Source organism: Alosa sapidissima, chromosome 11 (genome assembly GCF_018492685.1).
Source record: "Alosa sapidissima isolate fAloSap1 chromosome 11, fAloSap1.pri, whole genome shotgun sequence".
NCBI lineage: Eukaryota > Metazoa > Chordata > Actinopteri > Clupeiformes > Clupeidae > Alosa > Alosa sapidissima.
The window spans coordinates 9,841,325-9,869,320 of record NC_055967.1 but is presented as its reverse complement, the minus strand read 5'-3'; the positions used below and the strand labels follow the sequence as shown (position 1 = coordinate 9,869,320).

The 27,996-nt window shown below is 42.5% G+C and overlaps 1 protein-coding gene across 1 annotated transcript in view; it reads left to right on the top strand.

Annotated features, from left to right (window-relative positions):
- The window catches only part of LOC121723925 (voltage-dependent calcium channel subunit alpha-2/delta-1), a 107,464-nt gene that overhangs the window by 25,600 nt on the left and 53,868 nt on the right, over window positions 1–27,996 (top strand). The window contains 2 exon segments of the mRNA XM_042110161.1: window positions 15,483–15,542; window positions 22,829–22,864. Of these exon segments, the coding sequence (XP_041966095.1) occupies window positions 15,483–15,542; window positions 22,829–22,864 (96 nt within the window).

Sequence of the window (27,996 nt, the reverse complement as noted above, 5' to 3'; positions counted from 1 at the left end):
TGTGGCCCCACATGCCTTCATGCCTAGATATGCTAATTATGCAAAAGCATACATTTCCATTGGTGTGGGGCATTGTTGATTGATCTTATTGGCTTCCCCAACAAATGGATCTCAAAAAGTATTACCCATGTTCCCTGTATACATTCCTATTGGTTGTTCCCACCATCATATCACATGTTTGCTGTAAACAAAATTTTCAGCAAACGTGATATCAAACAGCAAACATTTCTTTTCTTGAAATTACAGTATTTTTCACTCTGTTGTGCAGTCTGTTTTAGACCAGTCAGTGGGTAAATTGGAGTGGCATGTTGAAAGGGAGATGTTAAATGTGGCGGTGGCCAGCCTCTGTCTCACTTAATGCTGTGTGTGGCGTTGACATGACAGGTTTCTGGGCTTTACTGTTCATCATGACTCTTATTCAGTGAGCACCATACCAAGGAAATTGGGTATTTGTTGTGACGCTTATCTACAGAAAGTCTTGATAAATTATTCACCACCTTGATGTTCCTATCAATAATAGATGTGAAATGTTGGTGAGAAGAGATATCATTTCACATCACTGAGAGCAGATTTCAGCCACACGTTTCTGTGTATGCATTGTGTGTGTGTGTGTGTGTGTGTGTGTGTGTGTGTGTGTGCGCGCATGTGCAAGTGTCTTACTTTGTGTCTGTAACTATGTGTGCAAAAGATAGAAAGATTATTTCTAAGATTTCTCCCTCCATTACACAGCACTGCGTAATGTTTCTTAGAATTGTGTGTGTGTGTGTGTCTCACTGGTTGGCTCTGATTCATTAGTGTTATAGAGGGCACCAAAAGTGTGTGTGCGTGAGAAGATAATTAAAAGCTGAATTATTTATGTAGATAGGTCAGAGGTTCTCTCTCACGTTCTCCCCCTAGACCCCCCCCCCCCCCCCCCCCACACTGTCACATACAGACACTCCTTTTCTTCTCTCTCTATAGCATTTTAATGCTGTGATACTTCAATTAGTTGCATGTTTCCAATCCTTTTCACTGAGGTTTTTTTTCCATCTTGCTTTAAAGAGAGAGACCTTGACTAGATCACTGGCCTTGGGAAAAGGGGAGAAGGCGCAGACAAAGAGAGCGACTAAATGAGAGAAAGGCAAGTGAGAGCGGAATAAAGATTATTTGAGCTCTGGTTGCCCTCACACGTTCTCCCCTGGAACATTAAATAAAAGCTGAGAGTAAGCCTTGAGGAGCCTCATCGAATTACCCCCCCCCACCCCCCCCCCCCCCCGACACACACCCCTCCGGCAAGATTAAGTGTCCCTACTTATTGACAAATGGGACGAAGTCCAAAAGCTTCCTAAAAGTAATTTGTTACAAAGTCCAACAAGAAACTAAAGATTGTGTGTGTGTGTGTGTACCAGGCTTGGAATTTCACCATTCTGGGGGCAAGGCCACTTGGCTTTCAGTTGGGCATATTTGGTGGGGGGCACAAAGGCCACATGTCAGGGCACCAAGGCCAAAGTTAATACAGTAGTAGGCTATAAAAATGATTAAAGTTGTATTCACTGCAGTAGACCTGCATCACTGTATGAAACATTACAAAAACATGAAACATGACATATTACATATAACTGTAAATCATCTGATCATCTAATATCTACAGATATCTTGGCTATATTTAACATTTATTTTATATTTGGCCTATTATGAAATCATGTATTGAACAATTTAAGCACAGCTCAGCTTTAAGAAACTCAAATAGCCTAGATGCATGCTTAGCATTTTGTGATCATTAAGGCTACTTTCACAAACTCTTAGTCAGCTGTCCTCTGATTTACCGATAGGCGACATTTGTAATATTTATTTTGTATTTGGCCAGTTATGAATTAATGTGGAACAATTTAAACACAGTGTAAAACTTAAATCCCAAATTTGGAGACATGCATGTATGTTTAAATTTACTGCAAATTCAAAACGGGATTACTCTGGAACGGCTAAATGTACAGGGGACTGCTTTACACCTTTCTGTTCGGTAAGGTCTGCTGTTTATTCTGATATCTGGTTTGTCATGTGTTAAAGCAACACCAAAGAACTTTTCCTCTGTCGCACGCACTATTTGTTTATCCAGCACTGGCTTTGGAAATAACAATGTCCACAGACAAGGTAGAATATGTGGCATGATTTTATGAAAGTACGATGTATTGCGACATCAGATGCAAGTCACATTTGTAGTTTCTTATGTGTTTCTACACCATTCCATGCAGAAGGGCCGTTCACCCTGTTATGAGTTGATGAACCACTGAAACGATTTTGGAAACATTATTTTAAGGTAGAAAAAACTCTTTGGTGTTGCTTTAAACAAAGGGTTCGTGAAGTATTCCACCGAGATGAATGGGTAGGGAGATGGACGCAAAACCTTCAGTAGAATTTATGATTAAATTGAATGATATTATTCCCTTTCTCGCGAACCGTTCACCACAGCAATTAGCGGCTAAAACATTGTTTAAAAGCTGAGAAAAAGCTCTTTTATGTGATACTTGTTATGTCTGTGTGATGAGTATGCTACTTTGCGAGTAGTTCAACTGGGAAGAATGGCTGAATTTGGGCGCACTTTCTTTCTTGCGCTGTCACGTTCTCCACTGCGTAATTTGCGCTGTGAATGCTAAGATTGTTTTGACAGGCCATAGGCTAAATATATATCGTTATTAGTAGGACGCAAAGCAGAATATTTAAAGAAGGGGGCACCAAGGCCATCGTGGCCTGTAAACCTCAACCTAAACCTGATTTTCAAAGGGGCATCACGGACAACGCAAGGGGCCGTGAAATTCCTATAGTAAAACAACAGTCCCAGTGTTTTCACTCCCAACACTGTAAGCCCTTCCGTGTTCTCATCCTGTGTTTTTGATATGGTCTCGAAGCGTCCGCGGCCATGTTTTGTTTGTGGCAGCTCTTTTGCATCATTCAGACTCAGTATATCACTTCCTTTGTACAAACTCATCCTTTAGAGCCAGTTTCTTGCTGTCAGCATTTCCTGATAATGAGTGGATTTTGATGAGAAGCCCTTTTCCTCCTCGGCAGATGCTCATGTTTTTCCTCTGGTGAATATCCACCACATCAAACACAGGGAAGTGAAGGAAATCATCTTTCCCTAGTCCGGGACAGCAGGACTGAATATATCTTGGCACAAAACAGCATTACAACATAGCACTAAGGACCTAAATGTACTATGTTGCCGTAGAAATTAGCTACTTACAGATGATACATTTCTTAGCTTAATCATTCGTCAGTTAAGGATTGAAGACAACAAAAGGATATGATGTACAGTACTAATGGTATGATAAGGCAATGCCACGTGCTTCTCTAGTGTGATTTATTCTTGCATTTATTTAGTGGGCAGCCGTGGCCCACTGGTTAGCACTCTGGACTAGTAACCGGAGGGTTGCCGTTTCGAGCCCCGACCAGTGGGCAATGGCTGAAGTGCCCTTGAGCAAGGCACCCAACCCCTCACTGCTCCCCGAGTGCCGCCGTTGTAGCAGGCAGCTCACTGCGCCGGGATTAGTGTGTGCTTCACCTCACTGTGTGTTCACTGTGTGCTGTTTGTGTTTCACTAATTCACCGATTGGGTTAAATGCAGAGACCAAATTTCCCTCACGGGATCAAAAAAGTATATATACTATTTAATACTGTAATATTGCTAACTCATACCCAGTAAACAAAATAAAGTCCTGGCAACGTCCCCTAAAGGTCCCCTGGCGAACGTCACCTCCTCGACATTGTGTAGGGCTCCTTTTACGTCCCGCGGACCTCTGTTCGGGAGGTCTAAAAGACGTCCACGAGACTTTGAGAGGACGTCCTGTAATGGTCACCGCGACGTTATGCGCGCGACGTTTATATATATTTCCGTGATGGTAAAAAAAAAAAAAAAAACATGAAGCGCGATTTGGTATGGTATTACATCCTGTAAGTCTCAGCGTTGCTAGGAGAGAGGTAGACGGAACATGAACACGCATTAATGACTTATTCATGTATGAAATCACGTCCTCCGTCGTGGACGTGATTTCGTGGACTCCGATCAAGTTGTAGAAGCATCTCAAGGACCATTGTTAGAAGTAGGATGCACCAGAGCTCAATTGCAAGCATCATAACAAAGGATCTGAATAAATACTTATGTAAATTAAATATTTCAGTCTTTTATTTTTTTTCCATAAATTTACGAAACACTCCGAACACCTGCTTTTTTGTGGAGTTCTGGAGCTTTGTCTGTAGATTGATGAACAGAATCCATTTTAAGATGAGTCTGAAACATAACAAAATGTGGAAAACTTGAAGGGGTCTGAAAACTTTCCAGTTGCACTGTATATATGTGTATGTACAGTATATATAAGCAATATATATATATGGAAGAAAGTCAGTTGTCTCTCTTTAACTTATTCTCATTCTATGGGACATGCAATATAATTTCCTTGCAGACAATCACAATGCAAAGGCAGAACTGAATGTCAGTTAATTAAGAGGCAAACCTTTGCAAACAGCATTAGTTCATAAGTTACCTGTTTTTTTTTTATTATTATTTTTACCTTTTTTTAAAAAATAAATACTGTCTTAATTTTTGTTAGGTTTACTAACTAATGTTTATGAAGGGAGGTACTGTAAAATGTTACTGTCTCTGCCTTAACAGGGGATGACGTGAGAGGTAATCCTGTGCTCTGAATGTATTTGGAATAGGGCTCGGGTGGGTCGGTCTGTGTGTTTAATTGAATCAAATCAAACTGATTTGTTTACTGAGTTACCTCAATGAGGCGGTGATGCGAACCACAGAAACAGCTGTGCGCTTTTCTCGGAAACAAGCTATTTAAAGTTTAAAACCTGATTTGTTGTGATTTTTTCATCTAACATGCCATTCGGTTTTAGCTTGTTGTGTGGCCTTTACCCAGACAGGACAAGCTTAGATGAATGCTTACATTTATTTTTCAAGGTCAGACGTGGTTGTTGTTTAACAACATACATTTTCTTTGTTGTTTGAAATACCTACAATACATTGTGCAACCTTGATAAGGATAGTGTCACTGACATTCTGGCAGTTGTAGAATCATACCCTAGCATTATAGGTAATAAATGAGACAAACAGGAATTACTGTGTGATAGGATGTTCATTCTTTTTTATCTTTTCATATTTACTGCTTTTTTGCTGGTTATGTGTTTGTTGCTTTGGGGATATATTCAAGGACTTGCGCAGGAGTGAATCTATCCATGGGTGACACTTGGGTCCAGCCTTGGTTCATAAATTCTGCCTCATCGACGCAGATGGGCTCAGGGCATCAGCAGTCAGGCCGGACTGGGTGTTGATCTGATCTGCCAGGCATGTGTTGGGCAAGGTGAGCTGGACAGTCCTCTAGACTGCCACACCTTAATGCAGCCCTCACAGTTATTTTTTTTATTGTCTTTCCAGAGTGCTACTTGAATTTTCCCACATTCTGTGCCAGAACTTTATTGATCACTGTCCCTTTATCACGACTGAGGGCATACATCCTGCAAATATATGGGGATGTTCTGAAAAAGAAAGATATTTGCTTCAGGGCTACTCTGACTTCTTGCTAATTTATTAGCAAACAGAAAATAATACTTTACACAATTTGCCTTTCCTAATACCAAATTGCTCTGTAAAATGACATTTATTGCACTGCCCTTCCAATAATCTTACTATTCTATGTTTACTCAGGAGAAGTACAGCAATATTTTCCTTCAGATTTTCCTGTTCATTTTCATTCATTGTTTAGAATGTACAGCAAAGTACAGATAAATTGCAAATACAGAATGTGGACTAGAAACCAACCTAATTCACAATTGGGGCTTTGATGCACTCAGGCAACGCATCTGACTTTTACACCTCCACCCCGCTTTCCCAAAATGCAATTTTGTTGCCATCCTTGCAGGCCTATTTTGTCAGCGGTGGTCGTTACTTGTTTTATTTGCTCTCACACATCAGATGGCATGTGAAACAGAAACTCACTGGCTGCCCAGCATAGTTCTCCAATTTGTAATGGAGAAATTGTCTGGTACAAATCCCCCCCCCCCCCCCACACACACACACACACACACACACCCACCCCCGTTTGACAAGATTCTCCGCATTTCAAATTACGCATTGATTTCAGGCTCACTAAGACTTAACCCTGGAATGAGGGATCTATCTTGTAGCTGTAGTCAATCGCCACATTAATTACTGCTGAAAATGTCAATGGCCGTTACCGGATAGGTGTGGATGAGCTCTCGGACGGGCTCTAGGCAGACGGACGTTCTGCCCATTGAGCAATGACATGTGCTCCGTTGATTTAGCCTTGTTTAGCCAGTGGACTTCATCCCCCTACTCTGCACATTATGGCCAGGTCATCTTAAAGCAGGGTGTTACTGACAGTGGTTGGCTTCCCACAGATTTGCAGATCGATCAATGTCTGCCTGTTTCTGCATGTGGCTTTCTGGAGGAGCAAGTTTTACCACCTGTGGCTCAACATCATTGATCAGTCACAGATGTTGATGTACATGATGAAGACCTCAGTCACTGTTGATGTGTCTGATCTGGCCTATGGAGGCCTTAGACACAGCTGTGAACAAAATCGATCTTTAAAGCACACTCAACTGTCATGCCTAATGTAATTAACATTCATTGCACACATTTTTACGTTTTTTGCCAGTATACATTGTGCCTTATAATCTATCTATAGTATATTAGCAATTGTTTTAGAGGGCTTTGCATAGCTAAACCACAGAGTTATTGCCTTTAAATTGCTAGCCCCAATTCTGTTATTAGACACCGGGACCATCAGGCAGAAAAAGAGCTATAGCCTACTCATTAGACATCAGGATTGGGGCTAGCTACACAAGCTAACAGGAGCATAGAGGCTAATGTGTAGTGAGTGCTGAGGTAACGCTTAATGTGACTCAGCATGTCTAACGATTATGCGGGCTACAGAGAGGGGGCTGGGTAGACTGATTTAGAGGTAATTGGATTGCTCCTCTAAAGTCCCCGCCGGGGGAAGGAGAAGCTGTGTTGAAATTCAGTCACGAACCCAACATTCCTGTCAGATCCCAGTAGACTGTGCTCCATCACCAGGTCTTGAAAATGATCTCTCCCTCTCTCTCTTTCTCAGTGGATTTGGTCATACCTGCGATTCTGTGGCTGGGCTCTCAAACCTGACATTTAAAGAAGCTTTAAAAAGCTCTTTTGTGAACATGTGATTAAAAGGCAAAGCAACAAGGGGGAAAAAACGTTTTTTTTTTTTCATTCAGTTTTTTTATGGCAACATATGACATTCAGGAACACTTGAACGTTCCCTTGGCACTGGCAGGCAGACTCAGCCATTGTCATTCTAACAGGATCTGTTGCAGTCGCTCTCTCTTCAGTCCCTCTAATGAGTCCTTGCCTGCACTGGCTCCAGCAGACAGGTGGTCTCTGGATTGCCGGAGTCCATCTCCCTCACCAGCTCCTCTTTGTACTCCGCCACAGACAGACACACACACACACACACACACACACACACACACACACACACACAGGCCACGGGGGTGTTGCACGTCACTGATGGGCTTTGGCTAGTTGTGTCGCACCGTGCCGCGCCCCGCTCTGTCCCACCGGGGCTTCCGTCCGGCTGTCCGTGCTCATCTGTGCTCAGACACGCGGGCCCCGGCAGCTGAATCATTTATGAAGTAACACGCCAAAACGGGGAGGCCGTCATGAAACCGGGATTTATGGGCTCTACGGCCAGCTCAATGCCAGCGCGGTCCGCCACCTCTATTTTTGAAGCTTTATCACCTACCGCCCACAGCCGCCCGCACCGCATCCGATTTTTATTGGGCCCCTCTCACTGCTCACTCAGAGCTGTGGACAGAATACATTGGCAAAGATTTGCCCATTTTGTTTTTGCGAGAGGATGGAGAAAGCCTGCAACCAAATGCTGCTTGATGCTGGTATAGACACGCAGGGTGAAAAATGTCTTGTCCACACACACCTTCCTTAATAGATATCCATGATGAAGGCTGTTTGGGTTTTAATGAAGAGCCAGACACCCCCCCCCCCTTCCTCCTTTACCTCTCTCCCCTACCACACAGTCACTAGATTTGAACACGATTAGCAAATGGAAAATTAGATTTAACATGCGGAGGACACATGCTGGCTCACTTAGGATGCTGCCGGCATAGGAGCTGAATAACGCGCATCACGATGAGGCAGGGAAGGCTCACCATGTGCTGACGCCAAATCTGGTGGTAGGAAACCATTTGTAGGGTTGTCGTGCACGCTCAATTAGTGATAGATGCTGAAGACTTTTTTTCTGTTAATTCCCGAGACAAAACAGCAGTCATCCATTTTTCTTCATTCACTGGCTGTCGTCTGTGGCAGACGTCTTCATTAGGAAGACAAAAATTGGAACAAAACAAACGTGCTCATTTGGTTTTGGAAGGCTGGATTATTGCTGTTGTTGTTGAGTTTCCATTTTAATCACTGCGATCATTGTTTCACATCTTGCATTATGCTTGCATTGGGAAGTGCTCTCTGTATGGGACAAGGGTGGTACCAGAGTAAAGTCACACACACACACACACACACAGACACACACAGACACAAACCACTCTATTAACGCACACACACTGAGAACCACTAGCAGACCCATTTGATTAGAGTCCAGTATGAGGTTATTGATCGAACTGGAGTGGGAGCATTGATGAAACTCCAGTAAGGTTATTGATCAGGCTGATGAAACTCTGGTGGGGTTATTGAGCTGTGTTTGATAAATTGGCTGAATGGCCCTGGCAGTATGGTGACCAGCCAGCACAGCGACCCAAGCCCAAAACCAATAGCCTCACACAGACCATACTCTGAGCTGGTCAAGGGGGTTGAACAAAGCAGCAAGCCAGCGTGCCTCTGTCCTTAGATGTAGCTCACAGCGTGTGGTGAACTGAATCAAGCAGAGTTTTTTTTCTTCTTTTTTTTAAATGGCAGTCCGAGCTACCTCCTGTCCATAATGACATTCTTGTCATTTTGTTCTCTAAGCACATTATAAGGAAACAGATGAAAAGGGCAGATACTTAACAAGGACATTCTGCTCGGAGCTCAGAGCAATGCATCTGGTAGAGCAGCTAGCCAGTGCGGAGTGGTGGCTTAATGAAATGTCGCTTGGTGGATGAGTGTAACTTGTGTTAGACTACTATTCTGGAGCTTTTGGTTGCTTAAATCACAGAATATAATGAGTGTTATCTGTATTTCCATTCAAACTTTAGAGTACTTTGCGGTCATAAAAAAAAACTGTAATGAAATCTTGTCAGCTGCTTTTATAGGTAAGAAGAAGATGGAGGACTGACATTAGAAAAAAACAAACAGAACAAATAAACAAAGGAAGCAAATGGAAACACATGCTTGGTTGCTTTTCACTAAAGCCTGGTCTGGAACATGGCAGCAGTCTGTGCTGAGTGAGGGGCCTGAACTGATGGTTGCAGCTGTGGGCTGGGGAGGGGAGCTGAGGAAGGGAATGGGTGAGTAAGTGAACGAATGAGTGGGTGGGTGGGAGGGGGGAGTGAGGAAGTGTAAGTGAGAGTCATATTTCAGACTGGGTCTCCACCGGCTCGTCTCCAAGGACCCCTCCTCTGTGACAGCTAGAGAGAGAGAGGAGCACTAATGAACTTCGCCTCCTAATGAGGCTCGCCTGGCAACGGTGACCATGGCAACGTTGCACTGTTACCTACGCATGCTCCTTTGCATTCTTGCGTTCACACATTTCGTTTTTTGGGTTCTCTCTCACTCTCTATAAAACGAAAAGAAAAGAAAAAAATCACAGTAAACAGTCATCTTTTTTTCCAATCATACAGGGTTATTGTATAGGGATCTGATTATAGATTTTACACTTCAGTTATCGTCTGGGGCTTATAATTAAAATCACCCATGCGGGAAAGATTGGAAAAGCTAATCATTTTGGGGGAATAAGTGAATTCTCATTTTAATTATTGAGTTGGACTCATAAGACCCAGTGTCTACAGTTTTAATTCAAGGCCTCAGAAAACTGCATCTCAACTTCCTCTCAATCTCCTTAGAACACATATTACAATGTTTATATTGTTTATGATTGTTGTCCTGCATACAGCTACCATGTAGTAATGTAAACACCATCCATATATAGACCATTTCCATCACGTGCACTGCTATTTACCTCAGACAGAGGTCTTTTCCACAGCAGGCATCTCCTTTAAAGGCTGGATTCCTTTGAAGATTGATCTGTCCTCTAGAGGCTTGCTGGAGCAGGTTGGAGGCTGATGGCTATGGGGGAGTATTTTTAGCAGAGGAGGTGCTGAGACGCCTGGACCAAAGCCCAGGCTTTCAGTCTTGGGGAGGAGAGTCTGGATAGTCAGTTGTGTTTGTGTATGTGGGTGTGTGTGTGTGTGTATCTGTGTGTGTGTGTGTGTATGTCTGTGTCTGTGTCTATGTGGATGAGTGTGTGTGTAAGTGTATGTTTCTGATCTGTTGGTGACATGCCATCATCTGCTGTTAGAGCAACCCCTCCTAGGTTAGTGTGTTGTAGTGTGTTCAGGACTGCTTTTCTAGTTTGTGTGTTACATTCGTATATGTTGTGTTGTGTTATATTGGGTTGGGTTGGGTTGGGTTGTGTTGTGTTGGTGCACTGTGGTCCTTGTCAGTCCATGGGAAATTTATATGCTATTGTCAGTGCTGAGTGGTACTGTGAGAAGCATACAGAGCCCAGCCCATCCATTTTCTAGAGTGCTCTCAAACACCATGAAGCCCTTCCAAATGCACACTGGCATGCATTCATCTAAATTAACTTAATATTCAGAACTCTGGGGAGGATGCATGTGAGAAAGTATAGATGAATGTTTTGTAACAAAAAGTCCCTTCAGCGCTGGGAATATGTTTTTCTGTTTTTTGTTTTGTTTGTTGTTGTGTTGTTTTTTAAAGCAAGAATGCGTCATAGCCAAATCCGCTATCGGCTAAAAGCTTTTAGCTAATTAGCTGCATGCTCTTATCGTTAGCCCGAGCCTCCCTCAGTCAACACACCCTGGAGAACGTGAGCAGAAATATTTACACGCATGTTGCACGCCACGGTCATCTTGACTTGCGAGCCATGTGTCAGATCCCTGTGGGTGCTTGCGTCTGAGTGACATGGGGGAGTGGGAGGAGAGTGACGCATCCTCCCACGCGAGAGACACGCATCCTCACACGCTCATGTCTTCCCTGGAGACCGATGGCTGGAGTGGACGGTGCAGTGAGTGGCTCAGGTGGTAGCGTGGTGGTGGGCGTTAGATGTGAGAGCTGATGGAACGGCACAGGCCCAGGGACTGCAAGGAAACGCCAATGATGCCACAGACAGAGCACTGGCTCGATATTCTGACAGATATTTCTAGTCAGGCCAGGCTGATTGATTATTGTTTTGTATCGTTTTCTCCATTACCTAGCCTCTTTCGTTAGCTTGGTTTTTGATGTATTCACCACAGCACGAATGAATTATGTATACATGTCTTGTTGGGAAGCATGTACACATACATGATAAGAGGAGGCATTGGCTGTACATTACATTACATTACATTACATTACATTTGGCTGACGCTTTTTAACCAAAGCGACTAACAACATGGTAAACAGTAAGTTTTTAGAACAATTCTCACAATTTTAGGACAGTTTAAAAAAAAAAAAAAAAACATTAGAGTACAGTAAGAATAAGTGCGTCGGTGAGTGCTGTTTTTAACAGTTACTTGTCAGTTTAAAACGGCTGGTGAGTGCTAGGATCAGTAAGACTTGTTGTAAGTGTTGCTATGAGAGTAGATGTTCTCTAAAGAGCTGGGTCTTCAGGAGTTTTTTGAAAGTGGAAAAGGATGTCCCTGCCCTTGTAGGAACTGGCAGTGTGTTCCACCAACGAGGAACAACAGATGAGAAAAGTTTGGTTTGGCTTGAGCGTACCGGTGGTAGAGCTAGACGTCGTTCGTCAGAGGAGCGCAGCGGTCTGGAGGTAGTGTAAGTCTGTATGAGGGCATTCAAGTAGGTGGGAGCAGAACCGGAGACTACTTTGTAGGCAAGCGTTAGAGACTTGAATTTGATGCGGGCCGCCATAGGTAGCCAGTGTAGCTGGATGAGCAGCGGGGTAACATGTGCCCTTTTGGGTTGGTTGTAGACCAGGCGCGCCGCCGCGTTCTGGATCATCTGAAGTGGTTTCACTGCGCAGGCTGGGAGACCTGTCAGGAGGGCATTGCAGTAGTCGAGTCGTGAGATGACTATTGCCTGAACCAGAAGTTGGGTAGCATCTTGAGTCAAGTAAGTCCTGATTTTCCGTATGTTGTAGAGTGCAAAACGGCATGACCGGGCGACTGAGGCAACATGATCTGAGAAGTTTAGTTGGTTGTCAAGAACAACTCCTAGATTTCTTGCAGTCCTGGTCGGTGAAACAGACAGGGAGTCAAATTTGATGTTGATGTCGTGGTGTATGGTAGGTTTAGCTGGGATGACCAGCAGTTCAGTCTTTGAGAGGTTCAGCTGGAGGTGGTGTGCCTTCATCCATGTAGCTATGTCTGAAAGGCAATCCGAGATCCGTGCTGAAACCAGGGGGTCGTCAGGTGGAAAGGACAGATAGAGCTGTACAGTTACAGCGTTGTAACTGAGGCTTTTACTGTGCAGTTACAAGATCAACAGTCTGTAATAGAAACAACATGCCTTGCATAGAGAGCATGGTTGATGTGGGGAAATGTCTGGAGCTATGCTATCTGTGCAATTTGGGGTTAGGACAAGTGTGCTCACAAATAAATCACTTAAGGAGATCAAATGTGGCATATGTCAAAAATGATGACTGATTTATTGCATATTTTATAAGTGATACCTTTATTGAAAAAACTTCATTATAAAAAATATACCTCACTGAAAAAAAAATCAGGACTTGATTATCACGTCGCAGTTTTTCTTTCCAAACCTTCTCCAGTTTACTAGACACCCCAACTGAACAGTAAATAAGTCAGACTTAAAAGACTTGACAGCCTCCTCCTGATACCCCCTTAGCCCTGATGCTCCCACTGGAGTGAGAAGCCTCCTCCGGCAGCTCGTCGTCCTCCGCTCTGAGAGACAGCTGTTTACTTAAAGCCAAACACCACGCTGGGCAAGAGTGCCACTCGAGTCGCTCCTCACAACTCGCATTACCGACAGCTACGCCAGCGGGCAGCAGCCGGGGGCTAAAAGAGGGCCGTCCTCACAAGCGCGGGTGCTGAGAGGGCACAATTGAGGCTGGCCACGGCTAAGTGAACGCACCCACTCATCTTCTCAACGCCTGATCAGGTATCAGGAGGGGCTGACGTGGTGGTGTAAACTGCTGTACAGTCACTGCTTAAGCTAGCGCGGTGCTGCTCTAATGGGAATAACAAGAGGAGTCTGATTTAAAAGTGGTGTTATGGATCCCGCTCATAAGGAGGTCGTGTGAGGTCAGGAATGACACGGTCAGATGTTTCTTGGCGTAGATAAGTGGTAAGGGACAGCTGGGTGTGGACTCCTGTTGCAAGTGTGGATTATGGGTGGGTGTACTGGTTTCAGTTTAATTTAGTCTTTCACTGGATGTGTCTGCTGTGTCTAATTATTTAATGTAGTCATGAGCAGGAGCATTGGGCACTCCAAAATTCTGGGTGGCACAATTAGAGCGGGGAGCATGAGATCCTCTTTAGGGCAAACAAAAAGACATATTCAGAGACTTTTGAAGGATTATTTTAAAACCGAAAGATATGAAAAGCCAGGGTGGGCACATTCCCAACTACAGTAGCATCTATAGACACAACTTTGCTGCTCATGAGCAGTATATTAAATGTTTTAAACAAGCAAGCTAACAATATTGTAACAGACTAGCTAATAGAGTAACTAGCTTTAAATGAATGTATGCATTTATATCTCATTCCATCACTCTGCTCTGGTGCAGCTGCAATTTAAAGAACCGGTACCCTCATCACATACTTTCATAACTTCCTTTCAGAGTGACGTCTCACTCCATAACCTCTTCCCTGACAGCCCAGAGGCTCTGGCCCATAGCCTCCAGCACATTTGCATGTCACACCACGTCCGGCTGTTCATTCTAAACGTGATGGGTGGACAGGTGAGCTCCCACCCCAACCTCCCCCCTCCCCTCACTCCATTCATCTGTCTCCAAGAGTGTTGCCGGTCGGGGGGGGGGACGGTGGTTTTGGCTTCCCTCAGCAGGAGGAGATAAACTCTCTAATATGAGATCAACCCGCCGACACTCATCATCCCATTAACCTTTCCAGGTGGGCTCTGCCAGAGCAGCCGCAATGGCCTAGCTTGGCCTTTTCCCTTGCCTACCTGCTGTCAAATCTGCACCAAGTGTTTTTTTTTTCTGGCCCTGGGAAAGGGCAGATCCTGGGCACCTGATGGCTCATTACCATAGGGATGGTGGTGGCCCCCACTGTGGGCAGCGCAGAACAAGGGAGCGGGGCGTGTGAACGCCGGCAGTCTCCTCGTGTTTCTCCAGCTCCCTGCCAAATTGGACAGGATTGTGACGGAACAACCGTGGGCACAAAAAATGATGGCCATTGCAAGTGCCGCTCTCCCACATCATGTTCAATTTCTGTTCCATTGTAAGAGCACCTTTTCACAGCAGAAACAGTTTCTCTGTGGTTCCTGTGGAAGTGGAGTTCATCTTTTAATATTTCTGTGTTATGTCCAGAGGTCATAATGGAATACTGTGTGCAGCACTGCACTGGGGTGCTGTTTCTGAATGGGAAGCTGATGATGTGGTCGGCACAAACAGAGGGAGAAAAACAGACTCCTATTTCCACCTCCTTCTTTCCATAAGAAGGGATTGTCTTTGTAATCGAGATGAGACTTTTGATGTGGGATCTGTGCTCAGCTCGCCCATGTGTGTATGTGAGAAAGCATAATAAGTCTCCGCCTCTGCCAGGCTTTACAATGGAGAATCATTCATGTTGACACAAGAACACAAACAAAAATATCCAGTTCTCTTCTGGGGGGTTGGGGGGAGGGGGGGGGGGGGGGGGGGTGTGGAGACGGTATAGGGTTATCTGGAATGGAAGGGATGGTAGGGAATGAGACAGAAAGGCTCCCCAAAGTGGGGGAAAAAATCATACATTTTCATGATTTTAGTTCTTGCTGATGCCTGGATACAATGCAGCTTTGACATTTTGGGAGATTTAATTCACAATGCAGATGCCTAAACAAATGGCATAATTATGAATGGCTATATTTGTATATGTTTGGGATTTTGTTGCTGGGGAAAGAAGGCGCAAAAGGCAGGAGCATTTTGAGGTCAACTGCCTCTGTAGCCATAAAAGCCAGGCCTAATGGATTGGTGACTGTCCCACTCAGTGGAGATGATCAATAACGCAATAACAATTTGCCATCCTCTGTGTGTCTCTCTTTCCTTCCCTCCCCATCTCCCTCTCTCTCTCTCTCTTTCCCTTCATCTCTTTCTCTGACTCTCTCTCTGTCTGTCTTTAATTCACTCTCCTCTCTTCAGGCTCTTGCCACTGCAGCGGAGAACTTTCAGGAGGAACATCAGTGGAAGGATGACCTTCAGGTGAGTTTTGATATGTCATTTGTACTATGATACAACAAAACACAAAAATCACCCCCATGCTGTTTGCTATGGGGGATGGGAGGGGGTGGGCACCCATGCTTTGCCCCTGTTATCCACTCCTTTATAATTGCCCTTAGCATAGCCTGCTTCTGAATGAATATTACTGCTAAGTGCAAAGACATAATGCAAGAAGCAAGACAGACTCCCCTAAGAGTTTGTATTTGGCGACACCATAATGCATTCATAAGCTAGGCTTCCACTCTTTCTCTCTCTGTCTCTCGCTGTCAGAGAAAAGGACGTTATTCTCTCCCAGTTGGAGGAGAGGAAATAAGTGGTGGAATGAAATGAAAAATGAATGGCCACTGCTGCGGTTTGGGAGTGGGTCTGGCTGTGAGCACATGTTCTGTAATGAGCTGAGCAGTGTGGTTGGAGAAAGGCTGAAGGGAGTCTGATTAGGAAGTGTCAGGCAGCTTCCCTCTGACCTAACACTCTGGGTGAAGCTTAGTTGGAGAGAATGACCCAGTGTGACCCGACCTGTATGTGTGTGAGAGAGAGAGAGGAAGGAGAGAGCAGGACAGAGTGAGACTGAGGCATGAGGTTTGGTTAATAGATCTGATTTCATGGTGAGCACACACCTTGTATGTGTATTGGCTAAATTTCAACTGGGACGCTTTTAGCATGCATTTTAAAGATTGATTTCACTGCAAGTGCATGCCCTGAATGCCTTAGTACTTGTTTTACAAGTGATCCCTACACCTATCTCGCTCTTTCTCTCATTCATACACACACACACACACACACACACTCACTGATTCTTCAGCCATTTTTCTTTGCTTCCCTCTTTTATCTATCTCTTTTCCATCTTAATTTCAAAATTTCTTCTCTCTCCTTCTCTCTCTCTCTCTCTCTCTCTCTCTCTCTCTCTCTCACACACACACACACACACACACACACACACACACACACTCTCCCTTTGATCTGTGCTTGTTCATTAGTTTAGTTACTGGATGATGGGTGAGAATATAATCGCTTTCAGACATACGTGTAAGACCGGAGGTTCTGCCGATGTTAAACGGTGGGGCCGTATATCTGAACGACATAACCGGTCATATGGAAGTCCGAATTTAGCCGGTTGTTCTACTACTCCCCCCCCTAGTATTTCCTCCGGACATTATGTAAATGTGCTGTGTCTGAACGAGGCGTAGAACATACGGTTAAAATTCACACCTAGTGAGAGGGCGTGTTGGTGACGTTTCTTTCGTGCGTCCATGTGGTTAGGTCTGACTTAAATGCCAGTGTTATGATGGAGTGGCATAGTGCTGTCCAGAAAATCTCCGACCTGGAAAGATGCAGACATCACAGAGCTACTGTCCATGAGGGCATACAACATTTTGATAGAACGCATGAAGGGAACGGCACGTTATAGCCTACAACTGCATGGCAAGGCCAAACGAATTCAAAAGACTGTGCGAGATAAGCAGAAGGCACTGAAAAGGCAGTAGCCTACAGCGACGTCGTTGACGACAATAACAGGAGTATTTAATAAATTGTTAGCCAACACAGTTTTCTGTTCATTGATAGCCTTCTCATGACCTGCTGAGCTAACTGGTATTTGTTGAGCATATATGCATAGAGAAAATGAAAACGAAGAAAACCCAACTTTGTTCCAAGCTCCTTACGTAAATGCAATAGACTCATGGGGAGAGGATGCTTTTGGAAAAAATAAACCATGAAAAAAACGAACAACTTCACTGTTATGTTAGTATTTTGTTAGTTGCTTAAAAATGTTGTATGATGGCCTTGAAGTCTTGAGTTAGCCTGCTGAATTGGCTGGTAGCCTACCATAAAGTTTGTGCATGCTCTCTCTCTCCAACGCAAACCAGATTTGGGGTTCTATAGCCAAGTAATTCTGGTAGGCTACATAACGTTGAAAACAGATAAATGTGTTTATTCGAAGCACACATAAAAATACTTTAGGTCAATTTCAAGTGCGCACGTGACTAGCCTACTCAGCCTACGCACAATAGATTTCTCTTCTTTAGCCTACATAATGCATAGGCTACACTTTGTAAACAAAAAGCAGCTGTGACAGGCGTCATGTCTCGCATCTTGTGAACTCTACAAGCCCCCACCCCTCACTCGACAACCACATGGAGATTCTGTAATGTGTGTGTATGTCGTTCACACATACGTCCGGATAAGGTCAGTATAAGGGCCGCAGGTTAGCATCATATCTGAATCATCCGAAGGGTAGGACCTCCGTTTGACAAACCTCCGCATATACTCAGGAGGTTATATCTGAAAGCACTTTATGCTTGACACCGTCACACCGTCGTTGTTACTCGTAAGGATCACATTGCCATGTTGTTAGTTAATTGGCCGGGCTAGTTGTACCATTTACATATCAGGCATCCAGTTAAAAATAGCACGTTGTGCACCCGGGCTTGCAATGGTGCTATCTTAGGATTTTTTGCATTTATAGCTATCCTTAATTGAAAACATGCTGTTCTATATCCTCATAGCAATAATTCATATAATAGTCAGGGGGCCTATGTGGTTTCTGTGGGTTTGAAATGTTTTTGGAGCGTGGTTGGACTCTCCTTAGAGGTCATTGAACATGGAGAAAAATTATGTCTCCATTTTTTTTACCTGTTTCAACCCTATTTTTTTGAAATTGTATATTACACTGTAATTAACACCATACATTACGCCTAAATCACTGGCTATGTTGAATAAAGTTCACAAAACTATTTTAGAACTGGAGGGCTATGATTAAAAAAGTTATTGTATGTCAGTATTATGATTGTATGTCAAACAATTAGATATAAGATCAACAAACAATCAGTTTCACCAAATACACATACTCCATGGCTGAAAGATAGCAAAAACATAACAGATGAGACCTCGAACAACATTTAATTCATTTACATATGCACAACATATTAGATCTCACCTCCACAATTTCCTCATCAAAATCTACAACTAGTCTACTAGACCCTATTCCTACTCACCTTCTTAAGACTGCTCTCTCCTTCCTGGATAATGTTTTGCTCTAGATTATAAATAATTCAATGCTATCAGGGTATGTACCGCAGTTGTTTAAGACATCTGTTAAGCCCTCCTTCAAAAAACCTAGCCTTGTATCAATACTGGTCCTCCTGGACTGACACCATGACATACTACTTAGGTTTGAAAATTTGATAGGCATCAAAGACTCAGCACTTGCTTGGTTTAGATCACACCTTCCTAACCATCAACAATTTGTACAGGTCCATAATAAACCATCTACCCAGATTATGGTAACATATGGAGGGCCTCAAGGCTCAGTACTGTTAGCAGATGATACACAACTATACCTCTCCATAAAACCTGATGAATTAACCCTGTTAGCCAAACTTGACACATGTACTGTATAAGAGATATAAAGACATGGATGACAAATTATTTCCTGCTTTTGAACTCAGATAAAACAGAAGTCATGGTTTTAGGTTCTAAATAGATGAGGGATATCCTAGCCACATCACAGGCTACATATAGTGATCTTCCACTGACCTCATCCACAAGTGTTAAAAACCTAGGAGTTATAATTGACCAGGACCTAGCACTAAATAATCACATACAACAAATCACCAAAACTTTTACCATTTAAGGAACATTTCAAAGATAAGGAAGTCCTTATCCTTACCAGATACAGAGAAATTAATCCATGCTTTTGTCACCAGGATGGACTATTGCAATGCTATTAGGCTGGCTGTAATTATACCTGTCTCAAGAGCTTACAGCTTATACAAAATGCAGCTGCTCACACACACAAAAAATATGAACATATTTCCCCCATCTTAGCATCTTTACACTGGCTACCTGTTAAAAGTCATTGACTTTAAACTATTACTTATATCTCTTGGTTGGTTGCCTGCATTGAAAGAGGACACCTCATGAAGACGCTGTTTTGTCTGCTTCTGACAGAAGAAGCACTTATCTATGCTGGCAGCAGCTGCTGCTAAACAAGTGTACAAAGTCCCTCTAGATGGACTTGATGCAGTTTCAGTTGTTGCAGGTTCAGAAGATGGTCTACCACGTCTTTTCTGAAGACACTGAGTCCTGCCCGCTTCACATGATTTCTAGTAGCGAATCTTAGCATTCTGCAGATGCTCACTGTTACCGGTGGATTTGTAGCAGTTCCTGTGCCAAACTGCTTTGTTCTGTTGTAAAATAACTGCACTGTAACTAGGGCTGGGCGATATGGACCAAAACTGATATCCCGATATTTTGGGGCTGATTGGCGATATACGATATCGATACGATATTGATATTTCAAACAGAAAGAGCGAAGTGCTTGGTATATTCACTCAACACAACAATTATGACAACACAGCCAGTTTTAATTATATTCATTTCAGACTGCTCTAACAGAGCTGTGCAAAAAGTGTAAACAATAACATAGGCCTACAATAGGCATAGGCTACAGTTGCTCTGATAAAGCTGTGCAAATAACAAAAGACCAAAAGTTGACCCTGACTGACAACGCAGGCCTACATTGTACTGCACAATGCAATAGGCTATTTTGGGCACAACAATATTGAAAAAACCTGCAGTTTTGTCACACAATGCAGTTGTTTTACCTGTAAGGGTTTGATAGGGCCTAGCAAATGTAGACTATGATGGCCTAGACATGTTGCTATCAACAACAAAAATAGTTTTAAACAATTAGGCTACTTAAACAACGTAACTGAGTCACTCATCAAGAGTGTGATAGACGCTACCGTCGTTTTGTATGCGTTCATTTTTGCATGTTTCTGTTCGTAAGAAAAATCCCTATGCACGATTGAATGGGGTTTCAGGAATCATAAAAAATGATGCCCTAACTGCTCGCGAGTCGCGTGCATATCCTCTTAATAAAATCAGCGTGTAGGTTGTCTCCCTGAGGACTAGATCTGCTACTGTATATCGCTAAACGCAAGCATTCATCGGTGTATTTAAATTAGCTAGGCTATGTACCAAAAATGACATTTTACCGTGAGTCGAAGAGCTGTAAACAGTGTTGTAACTTAAATCTGCGTGTACAAAACCGCTTGGAGATCCAGTGGAATTTTGATTTCACAACGAGAATTCTCAGTCTAGCCGTTGATGTGCCGACGGAATAGGCATCAGCACCAACCTCTGATCAAGGTAAACAAAATCTGACTCAGTGTCCATCATGTTTGAAAGTTTGTAGTGCTGCGAGGGAGAACGTGCACACGCAAGGGGCGCAGTTGAGCAGAGCTGCGGCTATCTGAATGGTCTGAACACAGAAGAGCAAGTGGCTTTGATAAAATGGCCCATTATTTGACATAATACCGGTATTACGATATTGTCTCAACTACATATCGTTTTCAAAAATATATCGGTCGTAGTCGTAATACCGATATATCGCCCAGCCCTAACTGTAACATTGTAATTGTTGGTTGATCTGTGATCACCATCACCATCATCAGAAATTTGCCATATGTCTCTAGTGATGGGTCATGGACACAAGTCCACACATATCTGCCACTGGATACATAGCCCAAAATCTGTTTCTTTTATGTGTGCCATCACCTGACTAAAAGAAGGACACACCTCAGAATATAACCTAACTAGACTGTGCCACCATGAACTATGAAAATGTGCTTGCTCAAATGTAGAGCAAGAAGGCTAGAAGGTCACTAATATCACTAACCATGAAGAACAGAGCACTATGTGCTTCAGGTTATTCGATATTCTAAATTCTATAACTGACAGCCATCAACAGCCAACTGCTAGTGTCTCTTTTTCTCTTACTCTCTCTAACACACACACACACACACACACACACACACACACACATACACTCACCTGTCTGTTTGTCCATCTGATCCTTTTACCCTTTCTTTTCTTCACACTTACATAGGCTACTGAAGGCCTTACAGACTTCGCTGGTACTAGCTATGTAAAAGTCTATTAAACTTGATTTAACAGAGATCTCTGCACTTTGCGCTCTGAATGGGTGTAGACAAGAACTGGCAGAGCAGGCTAGGCCTACACAAGCACACTAATAGGCATGAATTGATAGAATTGATATTGTAGTATTATTTTTTTAAGCGGACAATTTTGAGAATTTTAGGCACAATTTCTTGTTAAAGAGATCAATCATCAGCCTAAAAATGTTTTGTAATGTTGTATTGTTTTCTACCTTGTAGAATATCTTTGCTTTTTGGCACCAAACCCTATGCTATAATACCAGCAATGTGAGGTTTATGGACAAAACACCAAATTTGACCTTTTCTGAATTTGAACTTTGATTTGGGTCCTTGAAACTTTCAAAAAAATGGAGACATGTTTTTTTTACTCTTAAGAACCCCTAGAACAAAGATATAATACTCTCGAAAAATGAACATTAATGGTGTTCAGATGTTTTATAGATGGGGTTTCATGGATTCTCAAAATGTTACTGACCTTTACATTGTTTATTGGGAATTATGAAGCAAATGAGGTTGCTTATCTGTAAACAAGAGGTCTGTGTTATTTGGTTTGGCAGTGTGACAGTGGTTAGTTACAGGGGTGGAGGAGTGTGTGTGTGTGTGTGTGTGACTGTGTGTGTGTGTGCACTGTGTAGTTTTGGTCTCCTTTTTTGAAGATAATTGGTCTAAGATTAATTCCCCCTATGATCTCATTAAAAGCTGACCTGAAGTGCATAGCAGCACGACATGCTGCCTGTGGCTCAGCAAATTCTAATCTCTCTCTCTCTCTCTCTCTCTCTCTCTCTCTCTCTCTCTCTCTCTCTCTCTCTCTCTCTCTCTTACTCTCTGTTTCACACACACACACACACACACACACACACACACAGAAACAGAAAGAGCTTAGTAGAGTTGTTGTACCTTCCTGTTCTACCTTCGTTCACTTTTACCTCATCAAGCATCAATGTAATTTTAGTTACCTAAAACATAATCTAAGCAAAAATCAAATCATTTTTTGTCATGTCTGTTGTTAGCTGAGTGGTGGAAGGTTATATGTTTTATGTATGCTTTTGTTGAATGTTACATGAAACCATGAACAAAGTTCCTTACTCACTGTGTCTTCTTTCCTCTACTTTACATTTACTTTACATGAGTCTAGACCTCATGTATGCACCACCCATGAGTTTTCATAAGCACAATGAAAACATATTTTCTATTCCATACACACCCTCGCTCAATTAACTTTTAACACATACTTTACTATTGGTGTGATGACTGAAGCTGACTGATGGACAATTGAGTATGATGCTCTTTATCTCTCCTCTCCTGCAGGCGGGTGAAATAGTTTACTACAACGCCAAGGAAAATGTGAGTGACCTCTTTCTCATTAGCCCTCCAGTTCTATCTCACCGTTATCCATCTGTCCTAACAGCATTCTTAACTGTTTTACTGCACATTGGTCATTCAGATGTCAAGATAGTAATTTCATTCCTCATAGACTGTAACCCATTCTGTTGCATTAGTGGTTGACTTGAATTACAAAAGTGCCATTAAAATGATGTCGCGAATCCTGCTAATGAAACAGTTGAAATCAAATTCCTAATTGAACCAGTAAACTGTGTAAGTCCTACTGATGCAGTGGATAACCGCATGCCCAGAAGTCCAGCCTTTAGGTTAGATGGACATTAGATGTCCCCTGAAATAAATACAGGTGTTCTATTCAAGGTCAGTGGATCCCTTTGTGCCTGCATTCTACCAATACCAATCCTAGTGTAGAGTCAGCTACAGACTCTAGTTAAAAATGGAGCCTTAGTTTCTTTTGCAAGTATTTTTATGCAGCCAATTAGAGGATGTAGCTGTTCAGGAGACAAATTAAAATAGCGCCTGGTTACCTGGCATTATGTCAGGTTTAGCATTTAATCCAATGTACCAGGTAGAGACAGCGGTGGAGGCACTGAAGAAAGAGAATGGACACCTGGTGGCCTTACATTATGTTTTGACCCAGTGTTACGGTCAGCGTTTAACCCAGTGTATCCGGTAGAGACAGAGATAGAGAGATGGAGCAGAGGGTGAGAGTGGACAGGAGAGGGTAAGCGTGCTCCAGTTATTAACACATCTCCAGCCTGATGATTTATGACTCCGGGTTCCTCTGGCGAAGTGCGAGCCTATTGGAGGAGAGAATGTGGAATAGAGATCCATCTGGTGCTTCTCCTCTCGGCACACATACATCCTCCCACACACACACACACACACACACACACACACATGCACACGCACACACACACACACACACACACACACACACACACACACACACACGCACTTGCTCTCTCGCAAACACATCCATACATTCACACATCCACACACACACACACACACACACACACACACACACACACACACACACATTTTCACAGATGCTGAGAGAGCAACAGCAGCTCATGTATCACACCTGCCAATTATGCATCACATCAGAGAGAGGCTGAGAAAGAGAGAGAGAGAGAGAGAGAGAGAGAGAGGAAAATGAGAGATATATATAATTATATTTACTCTTTGTATAAATGTATATTTATGTGGATAATTTAGGTCATGTTAATTATGCAACATGACCTAAAGAGAGAGAGAGTAGAAAGTCTGCAGGATGGAACAAGGAGAACATACCGGTAATCAGATGTGGAAGGTGGCGTTAAAGAAAAAGTAGTGTTGCTCTCTAAGTCTCTATGTACACCACACTTGCTAATAGCGTTGGTGGTGTGTTGCATGGCAATGCATCACTTCTTAAGATAGCTGTTTTGGTGGAATTAATCGACAACATCAACACATTTTTTATGTTCCTACAGTACCGTGACTTTTCCCTTTTATTCATAGAATTATTTAATGAAACTGATTTATAACCATTGTGTGTTATTGTGAATAACATCTCAGCCAAGATGATCTTGTGTCAGCAACACTAAGTTTAAACCTGACCTTTGATGACATATTCCCAACAATTTTTTAATTTATGACGATCTGGAACAAAACTACTTGTAGTCAGTATTTTCAGATGGTCAGTTTTTAGTTAATTGGAGCTCTGTGATTTACTTAACTTCAAATATGACATTTGTTTGAGTGCTTACACCATAGGTACAGTATATATTTAGCCTGGAAATCCAGACCGAAATCCGAAAGATTAAGGGTCTGGCTATGAAATGGCCCAACTCAGCATCAAGGCAGCATCAAGGGCAGCATCAAGGCAGCATCAAGGGCAGCATCAAGCATGCATTTGAAAATATCACTGCACGCAATTGGATAACACTACGACCAATGTTTACTGACTGATTCCGGACGTCGATGCAATTGGATAACACTACGATCAGTGATTTCGGACTTCGACGTCGCAGCTCTGTCTTCATCTGTTTACTGTAGATTGCCTCTGGCCCACCTACTGTATATCAGATACACCGATGTGATTGGTGCAGCTCGGCGCCATGGGCATAGGTAATGAGCATCATTACTCATCGCCAGAGTCACTCGCTGAGCAAATTCAAATTGTGCTCTCGCGAGAACTCTGTTATATATTCAGATGATGAATCCAAAGACACCACGTCTAGCCGGTTTGACCTGAAGTTACTTTTTACGGTCTGACTTAGCAGTAGCACTCAGACTATAATGTTCAATCAATTTAATCCTTTTAAAACATTTTTTCTTTATCAAGGACTTTTCAAAGAGCATAAGCAAACATCTAAACACCCCCACACCCCCACCCACACGCACACCCACACACCCAAACCTGCCTTGCCATAATGCAATTTTATCGTGTCCTTCCTTGAGTCTGGGCATGCCAGTGCAAAGGCAGACTGACAGGATGTCTGTTTGGATTCTTTTCACCTCCTGAGCATTGCTGGCAGAATATATGTAGCTTTATTGTAATAATAATGGGAAAGGAGAAAGCTTTGTTAGGGTTGTACCAAATCCTTCATAAGCATGCAAGGGAACCAAGCAACTAAGCAAACACCAAATAACCAAATCGATATGGATTTCTTGTAGTGTCTGAGTCTAGAACTAACTTAATCTTTTCCTAATTTTTAGACTTTTTACATGATGTGTTAAATTAAATATGCTTCTAATCACAAATGAGTACAATACCATAGATACATTGATCAAACAATACCATACAATATGCCTCTACTTATCATTACTTAGTCTTTTGCACTATGCTATGTGTAAGCTTTTTAATTCATGGAATCTAGCCTTCTTTAGTTATGTGATTAGGGCACTGTAAAATGCAGTGAGACTGCAGCTTGTATCACTGTTTCTTTCAACCTCAGATTTGCACACATCCCTAGAGCAGTCAAATAGCCTACAACCCATTTGCTTTATCAGTAACTTGGAGCAGAGAGCCTCCAACAACTCAGCATTAGAAAGAAGTCAGGGGCATGACCATCCATCCCCCATAGGATGTGGTCAGATCCAAACCTTCATGCTGTTTTATCATACTCCTTTAGGCTGCTTTGGGAGGGCTCGATATCAGGAGGGACGTTTCTGGCGACTACCAACCAAATGTTCCTTTAATATTAAGCGTATTCGTCTACAGACATGTTTTGTTTTGCATCTGCTGCAATCTGCCTGTAATTAACAAAGGGGAAATGGCAACAATTATAGAGAGAAAATAAACAAGAGCATCCTCACAGCAAAACAGAGAGGAAGAAGAAGAGGGGAAGGGCACTGCAAACAGAAAGAGAGAGAAAGAGAGAGAAAGAGAGGCTCCAGAAAGGGGGGAACAGAAAGAGAGATAAAGAGAGGCTCCAGAAAGGGGGGAACAGAAGAGAGAGAAAGAGAGGCTCCAGAAAGGGGGGAACAGAAGTGAGTGCTGGAAGACATTTCCACATTAAAGCATTTACTAAGTATTTTGTTTTGTAAAAAAAAATCTCAAATTTGCCCTAGCAGAAATATACTGTGCATCAACACGTTGCAACTCTTATTATTTGTGTGTGTGTGTGTGTGTGTGTGTGTGTCTGTGTGTGTGTGTGTGCCATTACAATTCAAGAAATGCCATTACAATTCAAGAAAGTTAAGGACAAACAGAAAGCACCATGGAGGCAAAATCCAGCAGTTAAACTTCTAAAAAGAGAGTGTAGGAAGACTGAAAGAAAATGGCGTAAATACAAACTTCAGATCCACTATGAAATCCATAAAGAGATGCTCCGCACATATAACTCTGAAATATGCAAAGCAAGACAGTCTTTCTTTTCTAACATTATCAATAGAAGTTCAAATAACACTCGTATTCTATTTTCAACTGTTGATAAATTAACAAATCCCCCCTCACAATTAGCACCTGAACTTCTCTCAACTAATAAATGCAATGAGTTTTCATCTTTTTTTAAAGGTAAAATTGACAAAATCAGACTCAACATATCTGCTCAATTACAAATTCAACAACCTGAACTTCCAGCAACAAACAGGGAAACTAAACTTAATGTTCAGAGTATCAGAGTTCAGCTTGATAGACTACGAAACACTTAAAAAAAACGGTACAGAATCTCAGCTCTTCCACATGTGTCTTAGACACTCTGCCTACCATTTTCTTCAAAACTGTTTTTCATCTCATAGCGGCGGATGTCCTTCAAATTGTAAATGTATCACTGCTGTCTGGCACTTTTTCTAAGTCACTGAAAACAGCTGTTGTAAAGCCACTTCTCAAGAAGAATAACCTGGATGCCTCCATGCTAAACAATTACAGGCCCATATCCAATCTACCTTTTATTGGCAAAATTATTGAAAAAGTAGTCTTTAATCAATTAACCACCTTCCTAACATCAAATGGGTATTTTGATTACTTTCAGTCTGGTTTTCGGGCAAATCACAGCACTGAAACAGCTCTCATTAAAGTTTCCAATGACATACGCCTAAACACAGATTCAGGTAAAACATCAGTCCTAGTGCTACTGGACCTTAGTGCATCATTTGACACTGTTGATCACAATATTTTACTACACAGACTAGAACACTGGGTTGGATTTACAGGCATAGTTATCAGCTGGCTAAAATCATATCTACAAGAAAGGAGCTTCTTTGTTGCCATTGGAAACTGTACCTCAACACCAACGTCCTTGACCTGTGGTGTTCCCCAGGGGTCGATCTTAGGGCCACTATTATTCAACCTCTATATGCTCCCACTTGGACAAAGCATCCAAAATAACTTGATTTCATATCATAGCTATGCAGATGACACACAAATTTACTTAGCTCTGTCACCAAACGACTATGGTCCTCTTGAATCTATGTGTCAGTGTATAGAACAAATCAACACCTGGATGTCTCAAAATTTTCTTCAACTGAACAAAGAAAAAACTGAAGTAATTATATTTGGTAAAAAGGAGGAAAGACTTAGGGTTGCCAGTCTCCTTGACACAAAAGGGTTGAAGGCAATGGATACAGTTAAAAATCTTGGTGTATTAATTGACAGTGATCTAAATTTCAACAGCCACATGAAAGCGACAACTAAATCAGCTTTTTAC